Source organism: Pseudorca crassidens, chromosome 20, assembly GCF_039906515.1.
Source record: "Pseudorca crassidens isolate mPseCra1 chromosome 20, mPseCra1.hap1, whole genome shotgun sequence".
Taxonomy (NCBI): Eukaryota; Metazoa; Chordata; class Mammalia; order Artiodactyla; family Delphinidae; genus Pseudorca; species Pseudorca crassidens.
In genome coordinates, this window is record NC_090315.1 from 11,608,126 (window position 1) to 11,629,840 (window position 21,715).

General features: G+C 54.1%; 1 protein-coding gene across 3 annotated transcripts in view; it reads right to left on the reverse strand.

Annotated features, from left to right (window-relative positions):
• The window catches only part of NECTIN2 (nectin cell adhesion molecule 2), a 28,295-nt gene that overhangs the window by 6,042 nt on the left and 538 nt on the right, over window positions 1-21,715 (reverse strand). For 2 of the 3 annotated variants that reach the window (XM_067721256.1, XM_067721253.1), the window contains exons 2-5: window positions 10,300-10,695; window positions 6,927-7,223; window positions 5,558-5,675; window positions 4,845-4,993 (exon numbers count right to left, since the gene is read on the reverse strand). In XM_067721256.1, the coding sequence (XP_067577357.1) occupies window positions 4,845-4,993; window positions 5,558-5,675; window positions 6,927-7,223; window positions 10,300-10,695 (960 nt within the window). Of the gene's footprint in view, window positions 1-471; window positions 1,149-4,844; window positions 4,994-5,557; window positions 5,676-6,926; window positions 7,224-10,299; window positions 10,696-21,715 lie in introns of those variants that run through there. The other variant, XM_067721255.1, reaches the window with a different exon arrangement.

Genomic DNA, 21,715 nt, shown 5'->3' on the forward strand with positions numbered 1-21,715 from the left:
AGCAACCCCCCCTGCCCCATCCCCTCAGGGCCCCCGAGAATGAAGGGGCGGTCCTCCCTCCCAGTATCCTCAGCAAGCTCTGGGAGGTCGGGTCTGAGCTGCCCTCAGAGGATCAGATCACAGCACCTCCCCACCTTCAAGGGCCCACAAGTCCAGGATCCCAGCCCCGCTCTCCCGGGGAGCTCAGTTCTCCCGCCAGTTTGGCCCCTCCACCCAGGGAGGCAGCCTCTGTCCTGGAACTCCCGAGTCCAAGCCCAGTTCCCAGTCCCACTGGCTTTAGGTGTCTCGGGCATCCAATGTGTCCTTCAAGGACCCAAGTGACCAGAGCCCACCCCCGCCGGCCCCCAACCCCAGCCTCACCAAGTCTAGCCTCCACCAGGCTCCCAGTCTCCAGGGCCCACCCCCTGGGACCTAGCAGTCCCTGTCCCACCCCCCAAGGAGGGGGTCCGATGTATTACAAGACACCCCCAATGTTTTCCTCCAAGGTGTTTATTAACTCCTGAGTGTCATGGGGCCAGAGCAGGCTGGAGCCCAAATCGAGTCTCTGGGGGGGAGGGTGCTCTGTGGTTCCCCATTCCCGAGCTCCCCGGGGTGGGGGGCTCCCCTGCCCCATGCAGCCCTGGAGACAGAAGTCCAGTGTGTGACATTCCACCTCCCTCCACATCCCAGGAAAGGAAGCGGGAGGTAGCTTTGAACTCCAGTGTCTTCCGGACAAACAAGTTCAACCAGTATGGGACCCTTGGCTGTCTGCCTGTCTTGGGGTCACACATAAACTGCCCGCCGGGAGATGAGGGAGCCGTCCAGCTGGGACTCCATGTCGTCCTCGAGTGCCGGGGGCGGAGGCAACATGAGGCCTTTCTCTGCCTCTTCGTCCTCTTCGTCCTCCTCGTCCTTACCCTCTGGCCTCAGGGGACCAGGGGCACTTGGCGTCCAGAAGACGGGACCCCCATTCCCAAACACCTGAGTTTTCGGATCGTAGGACCCTCCTCTGCCGCCGGGTCCTCCTCCTGGGCTCTTCCGCCTTCTCTTCACCCTCAGCACGATGAAAGCCAAGGGTCCCCCAGCCAGAAGCAGCAAGAGCAGCAGTACGCCCCCACCAGCCCCCCACACCACTGGACCCACGTCTCGGGGCGAGGCCCGGGAGGTGTCTGAGGAGAGAGAAGAAGGGGTGAGAGAGAAAGGGAGACACGAGGTCAAGAGGATACATCTGGGAGTGGGGAGGGGGGACCCAGGACACAGCAGGGCAGTGACGGGAACTAGGGAGGTTACTCAACTTGGGCAGAAGAAGGTGGGGGGAAGGGAGAGCCCGTTCCCTCTTCACTACAGGCTGGGCACTTTGTATGCGGAGGCGTTGCCAGTGGGTGGCCTCCAGATGGATCTCTTTACACCTGCACAGCGTTTTCCCCAAATTAAACTTGCTAACAAAATAGAAAACCAACCAACCAACCAACCAACAACCAAAATTAAACTTGCCAGCTAACATTTAAAGCACTAGGCCATTTCACTGCAAATTCCAGATTTCTTTTAGGGGGAAAAAGAAAATCAGATCCCAGGGACTACCCTGGCGGTCCAGTGGTTAAGAGACTGCGCTTCCACTGTAGAGGGCATGGCTTCAATCCCCGGTGGGGGAACTAAGATCCTGCATGCCATAAGACGTGGCCAAAAAATAAAAAAAAAAAAAATCATTTCTGGCAACACTAAACTTTCATCTCCTCCACCTGGTGAGATGGGCTGTGGATGAGTCAGGCTGGTGACTCCGAAGGGGACAGAGTTCCACACCTGGCCACCCCGGTCACTCGCCAGGACCCTGTAGGCATCCGAGTTTGAGACCCCCTCCCAGAAACTCTGAGGTCAGCGTCACAGAATCTTGGGGCTGATCCAACCAGGAAGAGGCAGCCTAGATTTGTGTGAGGCTGTCTGATTCCAAAGCTCTTTGCACTTGAGAGAAAGGGGATTGAGAAGGGCCAGGGGCCTCCTGGTAATTCCTCCCCCCCACACACACCGGGAGCGGGAGTGGCTGGGAGCACGTGTCCCCAGTGTGGCGAATGGGGCTCCTGAAGCCCCCATTCCCGGTTTCCTCTCCCAGCAGGGCCTGAGCTTGTGGGAGGGGAGGGGTCTGGGGGAGGATGGGGGGTGGGGTTGGGCGGAGAAGGAAGTCAGGGAGCCCTAAGCGGGGAGGAGTGAGGATGAGGGAGGGGGCGTCCAGGCCCCACAACAGGGATAGACATGGATGCAACTGGCATCTTATCAGATCCCCCGCTTCCCCCACCCCTGCATGCAGGGTGTGACTGGGAGAGACCGGGGCGGGGGGGGGGGGGGGACGGGATGGGGAGGGTCCACTTACACCTGACCCTCCCCTCCCTGCGCCTCTGCACACTAGAGGGGCTGGGACCCAGGCATCTGTTTCTGGATGCTTTCCAAAAAGGGGGGGTCACGACCTAGCGGGCTGCAGATCAGTCTGGTGCCTCACAAGCAGCAGTAAAACAAAATAGAACAGAAAAAGTTTACCTCAAGTGTGAAGGGTAAGTAGTATTTTGTGAAGCTTTTTAGGGGGAATGTATTCCTGTACCTGTACCCTGGAGATGGGAAAGATTGCTTTCAGTGAAGTCTGGAGCCCAGTTTTCGCACGTGTCGGAACGTGTGTCTGTGTTACTGGGGATGATGATTTGGAGATGGTGGGTGAGCGTGTACCTGTCTGTGGGTCAGAAATTCTCTGAAGCAATGTCTAGCCTGTGGCCTTGCCTGTGTTCTCATGTTTTCGCTGGCGCGAACCCCAAACCGAGCGTGCGAGCGTATGCGGTTCTGAGTGCGCGTGGGGACGTGAGGCGTCTCTGAGACCCTCTGACGTGACCCTGTCAAGAGCTGTGAGTGAATCTCCTCTCCGGGCAAGGCCACCTGTTGGCACACTCACTGCCCGTGATGATTTCTAGGGTGCTCAGAGGGTGTCCCCATGTTTGTTGGCGTCCATCCGTAGGTGCACGTCTTTGCCATGAAGCTTTTGACTGTCTGCGGGTCTGTGGGTACCACTGGGAGAGTCTCTGGGGGTGTGATTCTCTGTGCATTACCCGCAGCCCGCAACTGCCCAGGTTCCCGATGGGGCTCTGAGTATGTGTGTTTCACTTGGTGAATATCACTCGAGGCTGAACTCTGAACCCAGCGTGTTCGCTTTGGGGTTTCCAGTGGTGGATATCCCTGGGGTTTCTGGGTGTTTCGGGGGCATGTCCATGCTTTCGTGGCTCTGTCTTCCTCCGATGGCCCTCAAGTGTGATCCCGCCTGTGTTCTGCAGGCTCCACCCCACAGAGGTGCCTAGTGACCCAGTGCGGGTGGGGAGACCAGTTTCTCTGGTGAGTTTCTGGGATAAAGGTTCAGGGGGTGTATTTCCAGTTGGGCACCTCGCTGGGTGGGTGGAGCTGACCCTCCTCCAGCTGTTCCTTTGAGGGCAGGGACTGAGACTGGGTCACCATTGTATTCCCCACATAGAGGAGACTGCCTGGCCAACAGGAAGACTCAGCAAATACTTGTCAGATGACGGTTTGTTGAAAGAGAATCTCCACAATGGGGTTTTTGGAGTTTCCGAGGGTGTGCACTTGAGAACGTCTTCGAGTTACCTTCTCAGCATCTGTGTGTGAGCGCCGATGTTTCCGCGCGTGGAATTGTTGCTGTCCGCGGTTCTTTTGGCTTCTAGCATGTTTGCGTGATGGTGTCTGCCTCCAGGTGTGTGTGTTTGTGCACCTGACCGTGTCAGATGCGCTGAAGGTGGGCCAACAGTCTTTCTGGGTGTGTGGTCTGTGACACTATTTCTCAGTAGCTACGTCATATCTCCCCGGCGAGTGTCTGAATTCCTCAAGAGGGATCCGTTTTCACTTGGGTGTCTTTCCGGGTGTGCGTGTGCGTGTGTGTGTGTTGATCATCTCAGTAAGGGGCCTGCTTCCGTCTGTCTCCAGGTGTGGGTGTGTCTGTCTTCACACCCATGCCTGTGAGTTTGTCTTTGGTTGTGTTTCTGAGGGGGCCCTCCTCCCACCCACTGAGGCCCCCTGCCTCCCTCTAAGCCTCCTGGGCTACAGTTGTGATGGCGACCCCACTTCCATCAGCCCGAACCTGGGCTTTATTTTTGGCTTTATTTATTTCCTCTCCAGCTAAGTCTTGGGTCCTATCTGTGTTTTTGAGTTCCCATTGTGGAGACTCAGAGAACTATTGACCCATAGACACATCAGCCACCATTTCCAAAATACCACCTCCAGGGAATTCCCTGGCAGTCCAGTGGTTAGGACTCCACACTTTCATTGCCGTGGGTTCGATCCCTGGTCGGGGAACTAAGATCCCGCAAGCCAAGTGGTAGGCCAAAAAAATCCAAAAACCAAAGCAAAGCAAAAGAAACCCAAAATACCACCTCTAGAAACACAAACATCCCAACACACACTCAAACAGGTTTCTGGGTCATACTGACCAGCCCTCACTGTAAGAAGTCCATTGTTCCCCAGTGTTTGTCTAGCTGCCCTCACATGACTGTTAGTTGTGCAATTCTGTGGGCGTGTCTCACTGGCTGGAGGCCAGGCCAATGTCCCTGGAACTCTCCCTGAAGGCCCTTCCCAGGCCTCTACTTTCTAGGAAGACCCCAGCTCAGGTCTCAACGTCCTAACTCCTCTGTCAGCACCTACCCTGTCACCCCAATCCAGATCCCACCTGGGGGCAAGCCACACCGTCCCCCTCCCATCATTGAGGCGGGTCTGAATTCTCCCCAAGTCGGCGGCGCAGCCTCCTCCAGTGCAGCCCCAGGACCCAGAAGGGAGGAACACTTGGGGAGCAGACCCAGTCGTACACACCATCCCCAAGCCCCGCTTACCTCGAACTAGGACCACCTGCTCGGCGTGGCCCGTGCCCACGGCGTTGGTGACGGTGCAGATGAAGGTGGTGTTGAAGAGCCGGTCCACCGAGTGGACGATCAGCTTGGGGCCCTGGGCTACTGCTGAGGCTGGGAAGACGCCTGAAGTCCTGGGGGGTTTGGGGGTCACATGAGAAGGACAGCATGGTCCACGGGGAGTACAGGTCACACAGCCCTCAGGAGCCAAGCTCTACGGACCTGAAACTTACTCCTTAACACCCCAAACTGCGAGTCCCTCTTTCTGGAGGAATCACGGTTTCAGGCCGCTGGAGCTCCTCTCTCACAGCACAGTAGTCCGGGCCCCCAGCCCCTCCTCCCTCAGACCCAGGATCCAGACCGCGGCCCCTCCCCCCTCAGACCCAGGATACAGGCCCCCAGCCCCTCCTCCCTCAGCCCCAGGATCCAGACCCCCGGCCCCTCCTCCCTCAGCCCCAGGATCCAGACCCCTGGCCCCTCCTCCCTCAGACTCAGGATCCAGACCCTGGCCCCTCCCCCCTCAGACCCAGGATCCAGGCCCCCGGCCCCTCCCCCCTCAGACCCAGGATCCAGGCCCCCGGCCCCTCCCCCCTCAGACCCAGGATCCAGACCGCGGCCCCTCCCCCCTCAGACCCAGAGTCCAGGCCCCCGGCCCCTCCCCCCTCAGACCCAGGAGTCTGGGTCCAAACAGGACTCACGTGCTCCAGTCGTAGCCTGTGGGCTCTGGTTTGCTGCGGACGTCACAGTTCAGGGAGGCCTCACTACGGCCGACATACCAGTTGTCATCATAGCCAGATATGGAGACCTCAGGGGGGTCTGGAGGAAATGGGGGGACTGGCTCAGTGACAGGGAGAATCCCAAAGGGGGTGATAGGTGAGCAGATAGATAAGAATCCTAAAGAAATGGGCTGGCAGGAGGTGGACCCATGGAAAATGCCTGGGGCAAATCAATCCGGGCTGTATAGACACTGTCCAGGGACACGGCTGAGGGTCATTTTGAGGAAGTTACTGTTCGTCGCAGGCAGCGCCCGAGGCAGCCACTCTAGATAACGTGTGTCATTTCTGACATGCCCAGAGTGGGTAAGGGAGTTAGTTTAACTGAAGGCATTGTCTGGGGAACTAGTATAGAAAATGCTGAGTTGGGGTATGGGGTGTGACTGGACAGCAGCTGGAAAAGCTGCTAAAGTAACTGTTTGGCAGGGTCTGTGGGAAGAGTGCCAAGGGGAGCCTCTCTGGGTAATATCAGGCAGTGTCGGTGTAAGCAGTTTGGGGAAGAGCTAGCGCAGAACATGTCAGAAGGGGTTGATATTGACAGCGTACAGCGGGGAATTCCTTGGCGGTCCAGTGGTTAGGACACGGCTCTTTCACTGCCGTGGTCCCGGGTTTAATCCACAGAGTGGCCAAAAAACAACAACAACAAAACACATATTTTGTTGATAGGGTCCAGAGGGGCCAATGTGATTACACTGGGGGGCAGAAGTAGGAGAGTCAGTATAGACAGTGTCCAGGGAACCAATTTAGACAGTATGAATGGGGGTGTGTATGTAGACAATATTGGGTTGGGTAGTGTAGACAGAGTAGTGGATATAGACAGTGAGGGAGCAGTGTCAACTGGGGTCCACGAGAGCCAGAAGATTGCCGGGTGCAGTTGTGTGCTGGTAAACTGGCTCTCTGAAAAGGGAGGGGAAAAAAAAATAGAATAGCCCTGATTTGAGGTGTTTGCCAATTTCCTTGGTGTAAATACTCCACACGGCTGATTGAAGCTACCGGTAAGACTTCACTGGATGTGGAATCGGGAAGAAATGTATAATACCGACCCTTGCAAACCCGTTCTGATTTACCATTGACTGTGGCAGCAAGGTGAGAGCCTCGTGAAGCCAGTATAGACAATGAGGGGACAGTGTGCAGATGTTGTCCCGGGGAGCCAGTGTAGACAATGGGCAGGAAGGCAGTGCAGAATCTGACCCAGAATGCCAATGTAGACAACACTCAGGGATAATGTATACGGTGCCTTAGAGAAGCCGGTGTAGACTGTATTGGGGGTGTGGTCATATCCTGATGCACTCACAGCGCACAGAGAGGGTCACAGGCAGCAGAACTGGCTCCTCAAAGCTCTCGTGCTCCACTTTGCAGGTGATCTTGACACCATCTGCTTGGCCCAAGGGTACCAAGGTGAAGCGGCTGGTGACGGTGACTGTACCAGGCAGGGGTCCTGACACCTGGCTCTCTCTGGCCTCCCCATCCAAGGGTGAGAGCCAGGAGACTCGGGCAGGTGGCCGGCCGCCCGTGGAGACACAGCGGGCCACGGGTACAGGATCCAGACTGAGTGTGACTTCTTGTGTTTCGGCATGGTTCTGGGGCTGGGCTGGGGAGAGGAACAGAGGGCAGCGTGGGTCACTCCACACCTAGAGTCATTCAACAAACACCTCAGCAGCAGTGGAGCTGAGCAGTTAAGCCCCAACTGCCTGGGTTCAATTCCCAGCTTTGCTGCTTTGCTGCTGCATGGCTTTGGGCAAGTCATTTCCCAACTCTGTACCTCAGCTTCCTGTTTTGTAAAGTGGGGATAATCATAGTACCCACCACGTAGGATTGTTGTACAGATTAAATAAATTGATATGTAAAGCACTTTGGACGGTACTGGACACTCACTGTGCTACCTAAGTATTAGCCATTATATTTTCTGTTCTGCTCTGCTAGAAAAACAGACAATGTCCACAAGTCTGGAAGAGGCCGAGATTTTAAAAGGAAAGCCAAAGCAGAATAATGAGGTTCAAAGGTCCAGCTGAAAAGCCCTCCAACTTCTTTTCCTTTAATCACCATTAGATTGTGGTGCCAGAAGTGGGATAAAGGCAATGGAGCTTCCCAAAGCTGGAAATTTTTTGCCCTTTTCACTCATCCTCCTGGAAAACATGGAAAAATATGAGGCAGGGTAAACCTCCACGAGGAATAATAATGACAACCCACAGTTACTAATGTGTGCCCATAACCAGACACCTGAGTTCTCCACCAGGTGGAGAGATCCAGGAAGCATCTCTAGCTGCCTCCTGGATCTCTCCACCTGGATATGTCCTGAGCTTCTCAACGTGGTACTGCCTTCCTCTCCTTTCCTATCCTTCCTGCATTCTCTCCTGACCGCCAAAGTCTGATGGGCCTGCTCACATCCTCCCTGATCACCCTCCCATCAGTCCTATGACAGCTCCAGGCACACCCACCCCATCCCTGCTCCCACCCACTGCAGGGTCTTAGCGACTTGCACTGCCTGGAGTGCTCTGGCCTCCCTTCTCCTTGTCTTGTTCTTCCTCCTCCTCCAGATCCCAGCCTCACTTCCTCAAGGAAACTTCCCTGACATCTGACTCCCCAAGAAAGCAGAGGCTTCACTGTTCTGTTCTGCACCTTTGTAGGCACCTGGTGCATGGTAGGCGCTCTCTATGCATCTCTTGAATAGAACAAATGATTGCAGAAGAGAGACCTTTGTGACGGATGAGCGGGGAGAACAGCTGTGCTTTTTGTGAAACAACTGTGGTTTTGGGGCACCTTGGGAAGGGAAGTGTGTACTGAGGGACAGTACACAGTACACTTCCCCAACTCTCTGGGGCTGAGAGGGGGGGACTTAAGTGTCCAGAGTGACGTGGCTTCTGTGGAGTTGCCGGGGGACGATGGGATCCCAGGGGATTGCCTAGATTTAGCAAGAAATAGCATCTTCAAAAAGACGCCTTCCCTAAGTCTTCCCCATTTCGCTAAGTGGTTGTGCGGGTCACCTTCCTGCTGGACCAGAGGGCTGGGAGTTCTTGATTCTCCTCCTCCCTTAATTCACGAACAAGCACCTTCTGTCTCTTAAAAATGTGATTATTTCCACTTCTCTTTTTATTCCCCTCCCCTCCCCTCCTGCTTCTTCCCCCTTCCAAGCCAATGCCTCCTCTCACCTGGTCTCCTTGCTTCCCTCTACCTTCGTCTACCCTTCTGATGGCCCACACACAGCAGCCAGTCATTTTTTTTTAAGCAATTTCAAAAGCCTTGTCAGGATGTTCTTATGATTTGAAACCCTCTGATGGCTCCAAATAATATTTCAGATAAAGGGGATTCCCTGGTGGTCCAGTGGTTAGGACTCCAAGCTTTCACTGCCGAAGGTGGGGGTTCAGTCCCTGGTCGGGGAACTAAGATCCTGGAAGCTGAGCGGCGTAGCAGAAAAAAAAAAAAAAAAATTCAGATGAAGTCGAGCCACCTGGCCTCTGTCTACGAGGCCCATGCAATCGTCATGACCCTGTCTGTTTTCTTGCCTTGTTGAGGGTCACTCAAGCCCTTGCCACCAACCCCACCAGCCTCCTCTCTAGGACATGCCAAGCTGGCTCTCATGTCCCAGCATGTGCGTAGGCTGTTCCCTCTGCTTATGCCTTCATTCCTCTGCCCGTGGACGAGTCCCTGGGGGTGGCTCCTGCTCACACTTTGGGACTCGACGAAGAGGCTTTTGCTGACCATTCTATCTAAATGAGTCCACTGGGGCCCTCACTCTGAGTATTGCAACATCCTGGTGTTTCCTTTGTTTGCCAAATTGATTGTTCTCTGGCTTTACCTCTAAAATATTTCCATAATCCAATCTCTTCTCATCACCCCCACTGCCTCCATCTTGGTCTAGATGCCATCATCTCCCACCTGGACATATGCCGTCACCTCCTTAGTGGTCTCCCAGCCTCCACCCTCACCAACCACATAGCCAGAAGGAGCCTGTGAAAACCCAAGCCAGATCGCATCCCTCTTCTGTTCAGAATTTCCTGTAGCTCTTGTTCTCTCAAGGCAAAAGCCAAAATCTTCACGTGGTCCGTGAGGCTGTGATCTGTGCTCCCCCATCACCTCCTTGACCTTGTCTCCTTCTACTTTCCTCCATTCATGCATCTCCAGCCACACTGACTTCCCTGCTCTTCCCCGGGTGTGCCCTGCCTCAGGGCCTTTGCACTTGCTATTCCCACTGCCTGAAACCCTCTTCCTAGACCTGCAGGGCTCCTTCACCTCCTAGTTTGGGTTATGGGTTAGCACCAGACCACCCTCGCTTACAATTGTAACCTGCTCCCTTCCAACTTCTGAAGCACCTATAACCACCTGACTCACTCTTATTTTTCTTATGGATGTTATCTACTCCTTTGTTTGGAGTATAAGCTCCAGGAGGGCAGGGAGTGCTGTCTTCCTCACTGCTTTATCCCTAGAGCCTAGCATAGTGCCTGGCACAGAGTAGGTACTCAATTTGCTGAACACATGTTGCCGGCTGTCTCTCCAACTTGCAGAACAGCGTGTGGCAAACAGTAGGTGCTTCAGCTGCCCATTGGCTGAAGATCACGGACAAGGTCGATATCACAGCTAAAGAGGAGAAACAGACCGCTGAGGGGCTCTCGTGCATTGCATCCCCGACCCTCCCACTTCGTTGCAGCCCTGCCCCCCACCCTGCTCACCTATGACTCTGAGCCAGGTCACTCCCCGACTGGTGCCCCGGGGGAAGGTGGCAAACTCGCAGGTGTAGTTGCCCTCGTCCTCCACCGTCAGCCCCCGGAGGGCCAGTGTGGCGTCCCGCACCTCCAGCTCTGTGCCTTGCCCGGCCCCGGTGCTCTGCCCGGCATTGACGAAGGACAGCCGCTCCTTGCCAGGCTTCGGGCTGGGGAAGCTGGGACCATACTGGGGGTGGAAGATAGCCACGTTCTGGTTACCCTCAGGCGCGTCCAGGCGCAGCCACGTCACCTGTGACACTCGGATTTCAGGCGCTGGGGGCAGCAGGTGGCACGGCAACTCTACGGTGTCCCCCAGCTGGCCCCGCACCTCGGCTGCAGCCCGAACTCGCACATCCTGGGCTCCTGCGGAGAGACGAGAGAGAGAGGTCGGGTCAGTGAAGGACCCAGACACCTCCGGGCCAGGCCGGGCCATCACTGAGGGGCCGCCCCCTGAAATGCAGACCCGCAATGCAATGCAGGGATCTTTATGAAATCCCAATTCCCAAAAGGCCAGCCAGAAAGAGTTTGAGGAAAACTAGGGACATTTGTGTCCAGGCTAGATGACATATGATTATGGAATTACCATTCATGATCTTAGGTGTGATGATTAAATTGTGGTTATGTAGTATTCCTTTAAAGTTAAAAAAATTTTTTTAAATTTAATTTAATTTAATTTTATGCCGTGCCGCGCAGCTTGCGGTATCTTATTTCCCCCACCAGGGACTGAACCCAGGCCATGGCAGTGAAAGCCTGGAGTCCTAACCACTGGACCGCCAGGGAATTCCCTATTTTATTTTTATTTTATTGAAGTATAGTTGATTTACAATGTGTTAGTTTCAGGTGTACAGCACAGTGATTCAGTTTATATATATCTGTCAATACATATATGTGTATTGTATATTCTTTTTCAGATTCTTTTCCTTTATAGGTTTTACAAAATATTGAGTATAGTTCCCTGTGCTATACAATAGGTCCTTGCTGGTTATCTATTTTATGTAGTATTCCTTTTTCTTAGAAGATAAATGGCGGATGGGACTTCCCTGGCGGTCCAGTGGTTAGGACTCTGCGATCTCACTGCCGAGGGCCTGGGTTCAGTCCCTAGTCTGGGAACTAAGATCCCACAAGCTGCGCGGAGAAGAAGGAGAAGGAGAAGGAGAAGGAGATGATAAACAACAACAACAAAAACGATAAAGTCACGAAGTCAAACGTGGCAAAATGTGACCCTTTGTCAAGTCTAGGGGCAGAGGATGAGGGAGGCTGCTGGGTCATTCTTCCAACTTACACTTGTGTGTTCGAAACTTTTCATTATCAAATGTTTGGAGGGAAAAAAGAATCCTCCAAAAATAACAAAAACCTGAATCTATCCCAAAAGAAATTAAAAAAAAATTCAAAGTGTGAGGACAGTTTTCATTTTTTTTCCTACCTAGGAATAATACTTTCTCTCACCTTTCTATAAAACCTACAGCCCTCTGTGCCTTTTTTTTTTTTTTAATTTTTATTTATTTTTTGGCTGCGTTGGGTCTTCACTGATGCATGCGGGCTTCTCATTGCTGCGGCTTCTCTTGTTGCAGAGCACGGGCTCTAGGCGCGCGGGGCTTCAGTAGTTGCAGCACGCGGGCTCAGTAGTTGCTGTGCCTATTTTTTTGAAAACAGCCTTGCTGAGATATAATTCCCACTCTCCCATTAAAAATGTACAATTCAGGGCTTCCCTGGTGGCGCAGTGGTTGAGAGTCCGCCTGCCGATGCAGGGGACACGGGTTCATGCCCCGGTCCGGGAAGATCCCACATGCCGCGGAGCGGCTGGGTCCGTGAGCCATGGCCGCTGAGCCTGCGCGTCCGGAGCCTGTGCTCCGCAACGGGAGAGGCCACAACAGTGAGAGGCCCGCGTACCGCTAAAAAAAAAAAAAAAAGGAAAGAAAAGAAAAAATGTACAATTCAGGGACTTCCCTAGTGGTCCAGTGGGTAAGACTCCGTGCTCCTAATGCAGGGGGCCTGGGTTTGATCCCTGGTCAGGGAACTAGATCCCGCACGCATGCCGCAACTAAGAGTTCACATGCTGCAACTAAGTCCGCGTGCCGCAGCTAAGACCTGGCACAACCAAAATAAGTATGTAAATAAATAAATGTCTATATCTTATGTATATTTTTTTTAAAGTTAGACTAATAAATAAATAAAGTACGATTCAATGGCTTTTCATATATTCACAAGAGTTGTGCAACCATCGCCAAAATCAAGTTTAGGACATTTTTAAAATCCCCCAAAGAAATCCCTGTACCCATTAAACAGTCCCTCCCCTTCCCCCTCCTCCCATCCCCTAGCAATCACTAGTCTATTTTCTGTCTCTGTAGATTCTCTTCTTGTGGACATTTTGCATAAATCAAATCATACAACATGTGGCCTTTGTGTCTGGTTTCTTTCACTTGGCATGTCTTCAAGGTGCACCCACGCTGTAACGTGGGTCAGTGCCTTGTTCCTTTTTATGGCTCAGTAATATTCCATTGTATGCATTGACCACATTGTGTTTATCCGTTCATCAGTTCATGGACATTTGAGTTGTTTTCACCTTTTGGCAATTATGAATAAAGCTGCTGTGAGCATTTGCGTACCAGTTTTTGTCTGAACGTATGGCTTTTATTTCCCAGCTTATCTTTTGTTTTCTGATTGTTAATAAAAACTGGAATAAAGGGGACTTCCCTGGTGGTCCAGTGGTTAAGACTCTGCGCCTCCACTGCAGGGGGTACGGGTTCGATTCCTGGTCAGGGAACTAAGATCCCGCATGCCACGCGGCGTGACCAAAAAAAAAAATCTGGGGCTTCCTTGGTGGTGCAGTGGTTGGGAATCCGTCTGCCGACGCAGGGGACACGGGTTCGAGCCCTGGTCCGGGAAGATCCCACATGCCACGGAGCAACTAAGCCCGTGCGCCACAACTGCTCAACCTGCGCTCTGGAGCCCGTGAGCCACAACTACTGAAGCCCGTGCACCTGGAGCCCGTGCTCCGCAACAAGAGAAGCCAGCGCAATGAGAAGCCCACGCACAGCAACTAGAAAAAGCCCGCACACAGCAACGAAGACCCAGCGCAGCCAAAAATAAATAATAAAAAAAATAAAAACCAGAATAAAGATGAATGTTTCTCTGCTGTGTAAGGCAGTACAGCATGGTGACTGAGGGCAGAGTGCCTGGGTTTGAATCCTGGCTCGGCAACTTACTGACTGTGTGACACTGGGCAAGTCATTTAACCTCTCTGTGCCTCAGTTTCCTCGGCTGTAAAAGGAGGGTAATAATGGTGCCCATCTCCTAGGGATTGCCGTTTAAGGATTAAAGGATGTTTGTAGAGTACTTGGCACACAGGGTCACCGGAAACACAAGATCAGTGCTTGGTAAATAAACATAGCCAGGTAAGTGTAATTACAAGTAGCCCTCGACACCCAGCCTCAAGGCAAGGCCCATGCCCAGCTGTCTCCAGATGTGAGGGGAGGAGCGTGTGCCACCGCTGGCCTCACACAGGAACCCAGGGAAAATTAACAGGGGCCCCTAGTGAGAGGGTCCCCAGCAGAAGGCAGCCCCTTGGGCAGGACCCGTCCCAAGCACTTCTCAAAACAAGTTATCAGTGAAGGCCATTGTGTGACACAGACGTCATCTCGTGGAAGCCCCACGTATATCTTGCAACTCAAACCCAAGGGTGCCACCTTGGAAGATGGGCTCCTCCTCTGCGGCGGGACCAAACTGCAGAGTGTCATGTGTGGGCCCCCGGAGCACCTGGCTGGGGGCTTCCAGCTGGCTCTGTCCCTTTCCAGGTGGGGACCTTGTCTCGAGCCTAATTTCCTCCATCTGTGAAATGGGGATGTTTAAGCAGCCCTGCAGGGTCCCTTGTGACAATTCCGTTACAACGATTTTCTCCTGTAAGATCCTCAAAGGGCTGGCAGGGCGGGGGAGTCGAGCAGAGGCGGCCAGCCATCCGCTGCAGGCCAAATCCGGCTCTCCCACATAGTTACTTTTGGCCCACATAACATTGTTCCAGAAGTGAATTAGCACCACAGAAGGGTCTGGAGATTAAAGGTCGAATCCAGACAAAAATCAGGATATGAGGCTCTGGTGGCAACAGTTAGGTGGAGCTGAGGAAGGGCCACCCCCTTCCCTCAAGGTGCCAGGAACCCACATGGCCCCCAAAGGCACTGAGTATGGGACAAGGGTTCCCAAAGGCTATGCCCCTTTCTAGCTGGGTGAGGAGGGAAGGGCACTCCGTCAGGGAAAAACCCAGGCCAGTGTGAGCTGCAGAAGCAAAGTAGGGCAGGGCCAAGAGCTTAAGTTTTCTTCTTGAGGTAAGTGGGAGCCATTAAGGGTTCTTCACTTGGAGAAGGACTTGGCTAAAGTGAAGATTTTATTTATTTATTTATTTATTAAGCTTATTTTATATTTATTTTTGGCTGCATTGGGTCTTTGTTGCTGCGCACGGGCTTTCTCTAGTTGTGGCGAGAGGAGGCTACTCTTCGTTGCGGTGCATAGGCTTCTCATTGCGGTGGCTTCTCTTGTTGCGGAGCACTGGCTCTAGGCGCGCGGGCTTCAGTAGTTGCAGCACATGGGCTCAGTAGTTGTGGCGCACGGGCTTAGTTGCTCCGCGGCATGTGAGATCTTCCCGGACCAGGGCTTGAACCTGTGTCCCCTGCATTGGCAGGCGGATTCTTAACCACTGCACCACCAGGGAAGTCCCTAAAGCGAAGATTTAGAACTTCAAGGGCATGAATGGTAGGAACCTTCCCACCAGTTATTCTTTCCCAGACTATGCCAACCAGTGGGCAAAAAACAGTGACTCAACCCGCAGGCCCTGGGTGCTAGAGGGTCAGCCCCTGAGGACAGGGATTTGCCTGTCTTGTTTCCTACTGTATCCCCAGAGCCTACACCAGGGCCTGGTTATAGTAGGTGCTCAATCAATACTGTTAAGAAAAAAAAACCTGTTGAATAAATATCAAACTCTGTTCTGGGGGCAGGTACCACAGATGTGTCAGGACAAATCACTTGCTTGTCCTCTAGGAGCTTACATTCAGGAGGGGAGACAGACATTGTACAGACAGTGATCACCAAGCACTTCGCTGGAAAAACTGAAGGGGTGGGGCTGGGGGGGAGGGGGAGAACCTAGAGCAGGGGCCTGACCCAGCCGAGGGGAGAGGCAGGAGAGCTTCCTGGAGGAGGAGACCCTTGCCAAGGGAAGCCAAGTATAGCCCACAGAGCCCCACAGCCCTCTTTGGGTCGCTGGGTCCCTTCTGGGACTCAGATTTCCTGTCCTAAGGAAGTCACTGTGGCTGCAAGATACCTGTCTTCTTCTGGGGAGTTCTCTGGCGGTCCAGTGGTTAGGACTCGGCACTTTCACTGCTGTGACCTGGGTTCAGTCCGCTCTTCTGAGGGAGGCTGCCCTCCTGCATCTAGAGTGGCCCTGGCTGCTTCAGAGGATTAAAAAAAAACACCCACTTTTAGGAATTCCCTGGCGGTCCAGTGGCTAGGACTCTGTGCTTTCACTGCGGAGGGCGCAGGTTCAGTCCCTGGTTGGCAAGCCAAGTGGCGCAGCCGAAAATAAATAAATAAATAAAAATTAAATTTAAAAAACCCACGTTTAGCTTCTTGTGGGGCAAGGTTCTCAGCAAGTGCTTTCATCACCAGTACTCTGTCCCCGATGGCCACACAGCCCTCCTCTCTCCAACTAGCTGGCCCTCGTTCCCTCACCCTGCACCTCACTTTCTCTCCATCTCACACAGCAGAGTTTCATGACCTTCTTGGCTCTCTGAGAGCAGGAATTCTTTGCCTGGCTTTGCTCACCCTCAGTATCTGCAACAGAGACTGGCTTCTAGTAGATGCTTAATATTTGCAGAATGAATGAGGTTCTAAAATCCCATGGCTTGGACTTCCCTGGTGGTCCAGTGGGTAAGACTCAGCGCCAATGCAGGGGGCTGGGGTTCGATCTCTGGTTGGGGAACTAGATCCTGCAATGCATGCCCCAAAACTAAGATCCCACATGCTGCAAAAAAGACCCGGTGCAGCCAAAAAAAAAAAAAAAAAATCCCATGGCTCTACAATCCCTATTCTAAGTGTCTCATTCTGAATGAATGAATAGGATGGTTCAGCCCCTGTGGGGTTAATGGCCCATTTATTAGGTATTTCCACTTCAGTAAAAGGTTCAGGATGGAAGCTTTGGAGTCATCCCTGACTCCTCTCTTTCTCTCACCATCGCCCCCCACTCCACGCCACCCATGCAATCCATCAGGAAATCCTGTCGGCTCCATCTTCAAAATATATCTGCAAAGCGGACCAGGTCTGATCCCTGCATTGCCTGTATCCTGGTCTAAGCCAGTGGCATCTCTCCCCTGGGTCATCCCCCCAGGGAGGGTTGCCGTTGCCCCTGAAGTCTGTTCCCACACACAGCCAGAGAAGCTACAGCAGATCAGGTCCCTGCTGTGGCTCTCTCCTCACTCAGAGAAAAGCTCAAGTCTTTACAGCAGCCCACAAGGCCCTGCGTGACCTGTGCTCATCCTCTTTCTGACCTCATCTCTCACCCTCTCCCCTTGGTTCACCCTGCTCCAGCCACACCATCCTCCTCGCTGTTCCTCAGACATGCCAGGCAAGTCCCACCTCCGGGCCTTTGCACTTGCTTTTCTCTCATCCTGGAACACTTCCCTTTCCCTCCCTCCCTTCGGATCTTTGCTCTGGGGCGTTCCCTGACCACCTTAATGATGAGAACAGGAACTCCATTGACCCTGCTTCGATTTCCTCATAGCAGCTGATGTCTCTTCCCCACTAGAACATCAGTGCCAGGGGCAGGGATCTTCGTCTGTCTTGGTCACTGCTGTATCCCCAGAGCCTAGAACAGTGCCTGGCACACTGTAAGAGCTTGATAAAGGTGAAGACGGGGAATCAGCAGTGCACTAGGTCATACAGGCTGAGGCTGAGTTAGAGTTTGGGCTTTTTCTTGGGGGCACTGGGGAGCCACAGAGAGTTATAGGCAGGTGGAGGGACAGGGTTTGGTTTGTGCTTTAGAAAAATCCCTCAGAATGGAGTGGGTCGGGCTTCAGGGGTCAGGGTTGTGGGGATGGAGGATGAACCAGATTGGAAACACATTCAGAAGTTGGAATGGTTGGGACACAGAAGCTGACTGGCTGTGGGGGTGAGGGGGACGGGGTTAGTGTGGGCTGATGCCCAGATGTTTTGCGTTTCAGGCAGAAGCAGGAGAAATGATGCCAGGAGGAAGGCTGGCCTGGAGTTCGGACCCTAGTGTCCAGCACGCTGCTGGGCAGGTGATTGTGCCCTGACCTTGGCCAGGACGTGACCAGCACCACAGCAGGGGAGAGTGTGGCCATGGGAACATCGCCCTCCCTCAGCTTCCCTTGGCCAGCCAGGCTGGTGACAGCTTCATGAGGTGTCAGCTGGGTCCCCAGACACGCTTCCTCTGCCTGGGCCGTGGGATGCAGGCTTCCTATGGTGGCAGAGTCGGGGCTGCCCAGGGCATTGTGTGAGCCCAGGGGAAACATCTGGGGGTGTGCAGAGACTTATAGCCTGAGACCCTGAGATCTGGGGAAGGGAAATCAAGGCAGAGAGGAAGGGGCTGGGGGCCCGGACTCCTGGGTCCCTTCCTGGCTGGCTCCTCCAGGCTTGTCTCACGCCCTCCAGACCAATAACACATCATGACCTGCCCTCTCACCATGGGGTGCAGCAGACTCCAGCAGGTCCTTGAAGGCCGGCGTGCTTGGAGCGCTGGCCTCAGCTGCTGCCTCAGCTACCTTGCCAACTAATTGACTGCATTAATCACAGTGCCCACCCTCACAGCAGACATCCAGGAGCCGGTCTGAGGAGGGCGTGCGCAGCGGTAGCCGGGATATGGGGCTGTCTGTCTGGCCCTGCATTTTGGCACCTCCCTCCCCCAGCCCACCTCTCTGATCGTGGTCATCACTCACCTCGGGGGACCCCTTCCCTCCCTGGTCTGAGGTTTCCCTGCCTTTCTGCAGGGGCGTGACCCCCCTGAAGGTCTCCCCTGTGGGGTCTGATACTTCTGGGGGTGAATCTCTTCCTGGTCAAGCCCCTCAGACAGAACCCCACTCCCACCGATCTGCCCAGCGTAGAGTTTACACCAAAACATCTCTGTCTCTGAGACTCTGGCCTCCTCCTCCTGCAGGTCCTGTCTCTTTGATCTCTTGTGTCTCTGTCTCTGATTCTTAGGGTTCCGAGTCTGCCCCCCGCTGTGTCTCCCAGGAGTCCCTGGTCTCTGCTCTCTGTGTGTGTCTGTCTGTCTGTCTTTCTCTCTAACTGCTTTATTGGGATACAATTCCCATACCATACGATTCCCCCTTTTAAAGTGACCAGCTTGGGACTTCCCTGGTGGCACAGTGGTTAAGAATCTGCCTGCCAATGCTGAGGACACGGGTTCGAGCCCTGGTCCGGGAAGATCTCACATGCCGCGGAGCAACTAAGCCCAGGCACCACAACTACTGAGCCTGTGCTCTAGAGCCCGCAAGCCACAACTACTGAGTCCGAGTGCCACAGCTACTGAAGCCCGTGTGCCTAGAGCCTGTGCTCCGCAACAAGAGAAGCCACCACAATGAGAAGCCCGTGCACCTCAACAAAGAGCAGCCCCCGCTCACCACAACTAGAGAAAGCCCGCATGCATCAATGAAGACCCAATGCAGCCAAAAATAAATAAATAAATAAATAAAAATAAAGTGTCCAGCTCAATGGCTTTTAGTAAATTCATAGATTTGTGCCTCCATTACCACAATCAATTTCAGATCACTTTCACCAGGCCAAAAAAATCCTAGCTGTTCTCATCTTCTTTTTCTTCTGTATCTCCAACATCTGAGGTCTGGGTCTCCTAGTCTGTGGAATCTGGCTCCCTGCACCGATTCGTGGGGTCCCTAATCTCTTCAGGTTTCTGGTCTCCATGTCTCAGGGCCGCCGTTTCTCGGTGTCCCTGACCCTCAGCTCTCTCTGCCTCCTGGGTCTCCCCATCTCTGCATGTCTCTCCACACCTGTGACACACTTTCTCTTTGCTGGGCCATCTTACTGGGTCCCCTCTTCTCCTCCCCCTCCTGCTCCATTTCTCAGCATCACCGGGACATTAAAAATGTAACAGCATCCCTGGCGGAGGCGGGGGAGCTGGCCAGAGTGCCCAACTCCCTGTCCCTTCCGTGTCCACCACTCCCCGTGGCCCCCCCACACTGCTGGCCTTGAGGGTCGCCTGTGCCCCGACCTCCTTGGGTCATGGCATCGCCGTCACTGACTGGCTGGGGTCTTTTGGGCCCCCTGCCTGTCACCAAACGTCTGTCTCTCTCTTTATGCTGTTCCTTCCTTTATCCAGATGTCCTTCCAGCTCCCTTACCCCCCGCTCCCACTCCCACACTGCCGCATCCCTGTGGCTGCATTTCATTCCCCCATCTCTCGGTTCCATTCCTGTATGTGTCTCTGACCCCATCCCTAAATTTGTTTCTGATGCCCTCCCTCTATTGGCTTCTGTCCCCATCCCTTTATCTCCAGCCTCTCCCTGTATCCCTCTCTCCCCTCTCCTCCCCCTAGGGTGTGAGCAGACCCACCCTTACTTCTCCCCTGTCCAGTCCCCCTTCCTTAACAAGAAGAGACAGCAGGCGGGCAGTCCCCTGTCGTCCCATCCCCCTCCGCTACCGTGGGGCTGCCTGGCTGACATGGATGAGCAGTGAAAGCTGGGAGGACTGGGGAGGGCAGCCACAGCAGGAAGCCCAGGTGGTGCACCCTCATTCCGTGGAGGCCAAGGAGGGGGAAGGCAGAGGAGCCAGGGACAGGGAAACAGAGATGGATGGAAAGGGGAGAGAGAGGGCAAGAAAGGAGGAGAGAAAGAGCTTGGAGAGAGATTAGAGAGCCAGAGGAGCAGAGGGAGAGGGTGAGAAATGGAGAGAGGAAGTGGGGAGAGAAAGTGAGGGAAGGAGGGGAGGGAGAGCAGAGAGAAAAGGCACAAGGATGGAGGGTCAGGAAAGGGGAAGACCTCCTCCTCAGGTGCTAAGAGCTTCCCCCCCCCCCCCCCCGGGGACCAGTGGGACCTCTAGATTCCTCCAATGGCCCCGCAGGGAAGGAATTATCTCAGTTTTCCAAAGGAGGAAATGGAGGCTCAGAAACACTTTCTGAAGCCCACCAGGCGGGGCAGAGGCAAGAAAGGCTCTGAAGTCTGCAGACTGGCTGTGGACCCTGGGAAAGTGGCTTGCCCTTTCTAAGCCTCTGTTTCCTCATCTGCAAAATGGGAACAGGAACTGGACCTGTCTCCCAGGGTGATCAAGAGCCTTCCATGAGATCACGCACCAAGTCAATGTCTGGCCCAAGGACGGGTGGATTCTGAGCATTCTCACAGAGGTGGCAGGTTCTGACTTTATCTCCCTATTTCTGACACAGAGGGAGAGGCAGGCGATGGAAGAGTCAGTACAAAGTTCTGGGTCAAAGCTGGGAGACAATTCAGACACATGCTGGGAAAAAAAGACCAGGGGTCCCGCAAGCTCCCTCCGTAGTTTCTGGCAAACCTTTGGGAAACTCCAGTATCCTGAATTTCTAGCTGGGAATAAACAGCCGGGTCACCTGCAAAGGGGCGGGGCCAGAGCCTCCTTCACCTGCTTCCTCCCATCCCCTCCCTCTCCCGGGGCTGCACCCCTCCCCTACGGGAGGTGGGGGAAACGGGAGGCGGGGGGTGGGCCGAGCAGAGGGAGAGACAGCGGATTAGGGCGGCATCTCTTCGCGTCCACCTCCCGCTGCGGCTCCTAGGACAAAGGCGCGACTAGAGGAAAGATAAGGTCCCGAAACCGGGAGTCCGGGACCGGGAGCCAGGAGAGCGCCCGCCCCCGCCTTGCCCTGGCTCGGCGAAAGTGAAACCCGGAAAACTTCCCCAGGGATGCCCCGCCGACGGCTCTCAAGGAAAGGGAAGTGTCCCAGCCGGCGGGACTCGGCCTCCTTAATCTACCTGGGACACAGCCGACCGAGCCTCCAGCTTCCAGACAGGGCCTCCGGCCCTTAATTATATCTATAACCCAAGAGTCAGGGTTTCTGCCCACATTTATGTCTGAATCTCAGGAGACATTCCAATGCCCACAATTAAATCTGGAGCCCAGGAGACAGGGCCTTTTGCCCTCCCCTCCCCCCAATTCTGTCTGGGACCCAGGAGACAGAGCCCCGTGCTCACAGTCTGGAACCCACAAGTTTGAGCCCTTCCTGACCCCAATTCTACCAGGACCCCAGTAGACAGAGCCCCTAGCCTTCATTCTTCCTGGGACCCAAGAGATAGAGCCCTCAGCCCCTAATTTTTCTGGGGCCCGGGAGTCAGAGCCTTTAGCACTCTCGGGCTCGGGGTTGGAGCTCGCAGGCCCTTCCCCAGGTCGCCCGAATTATCACTCTT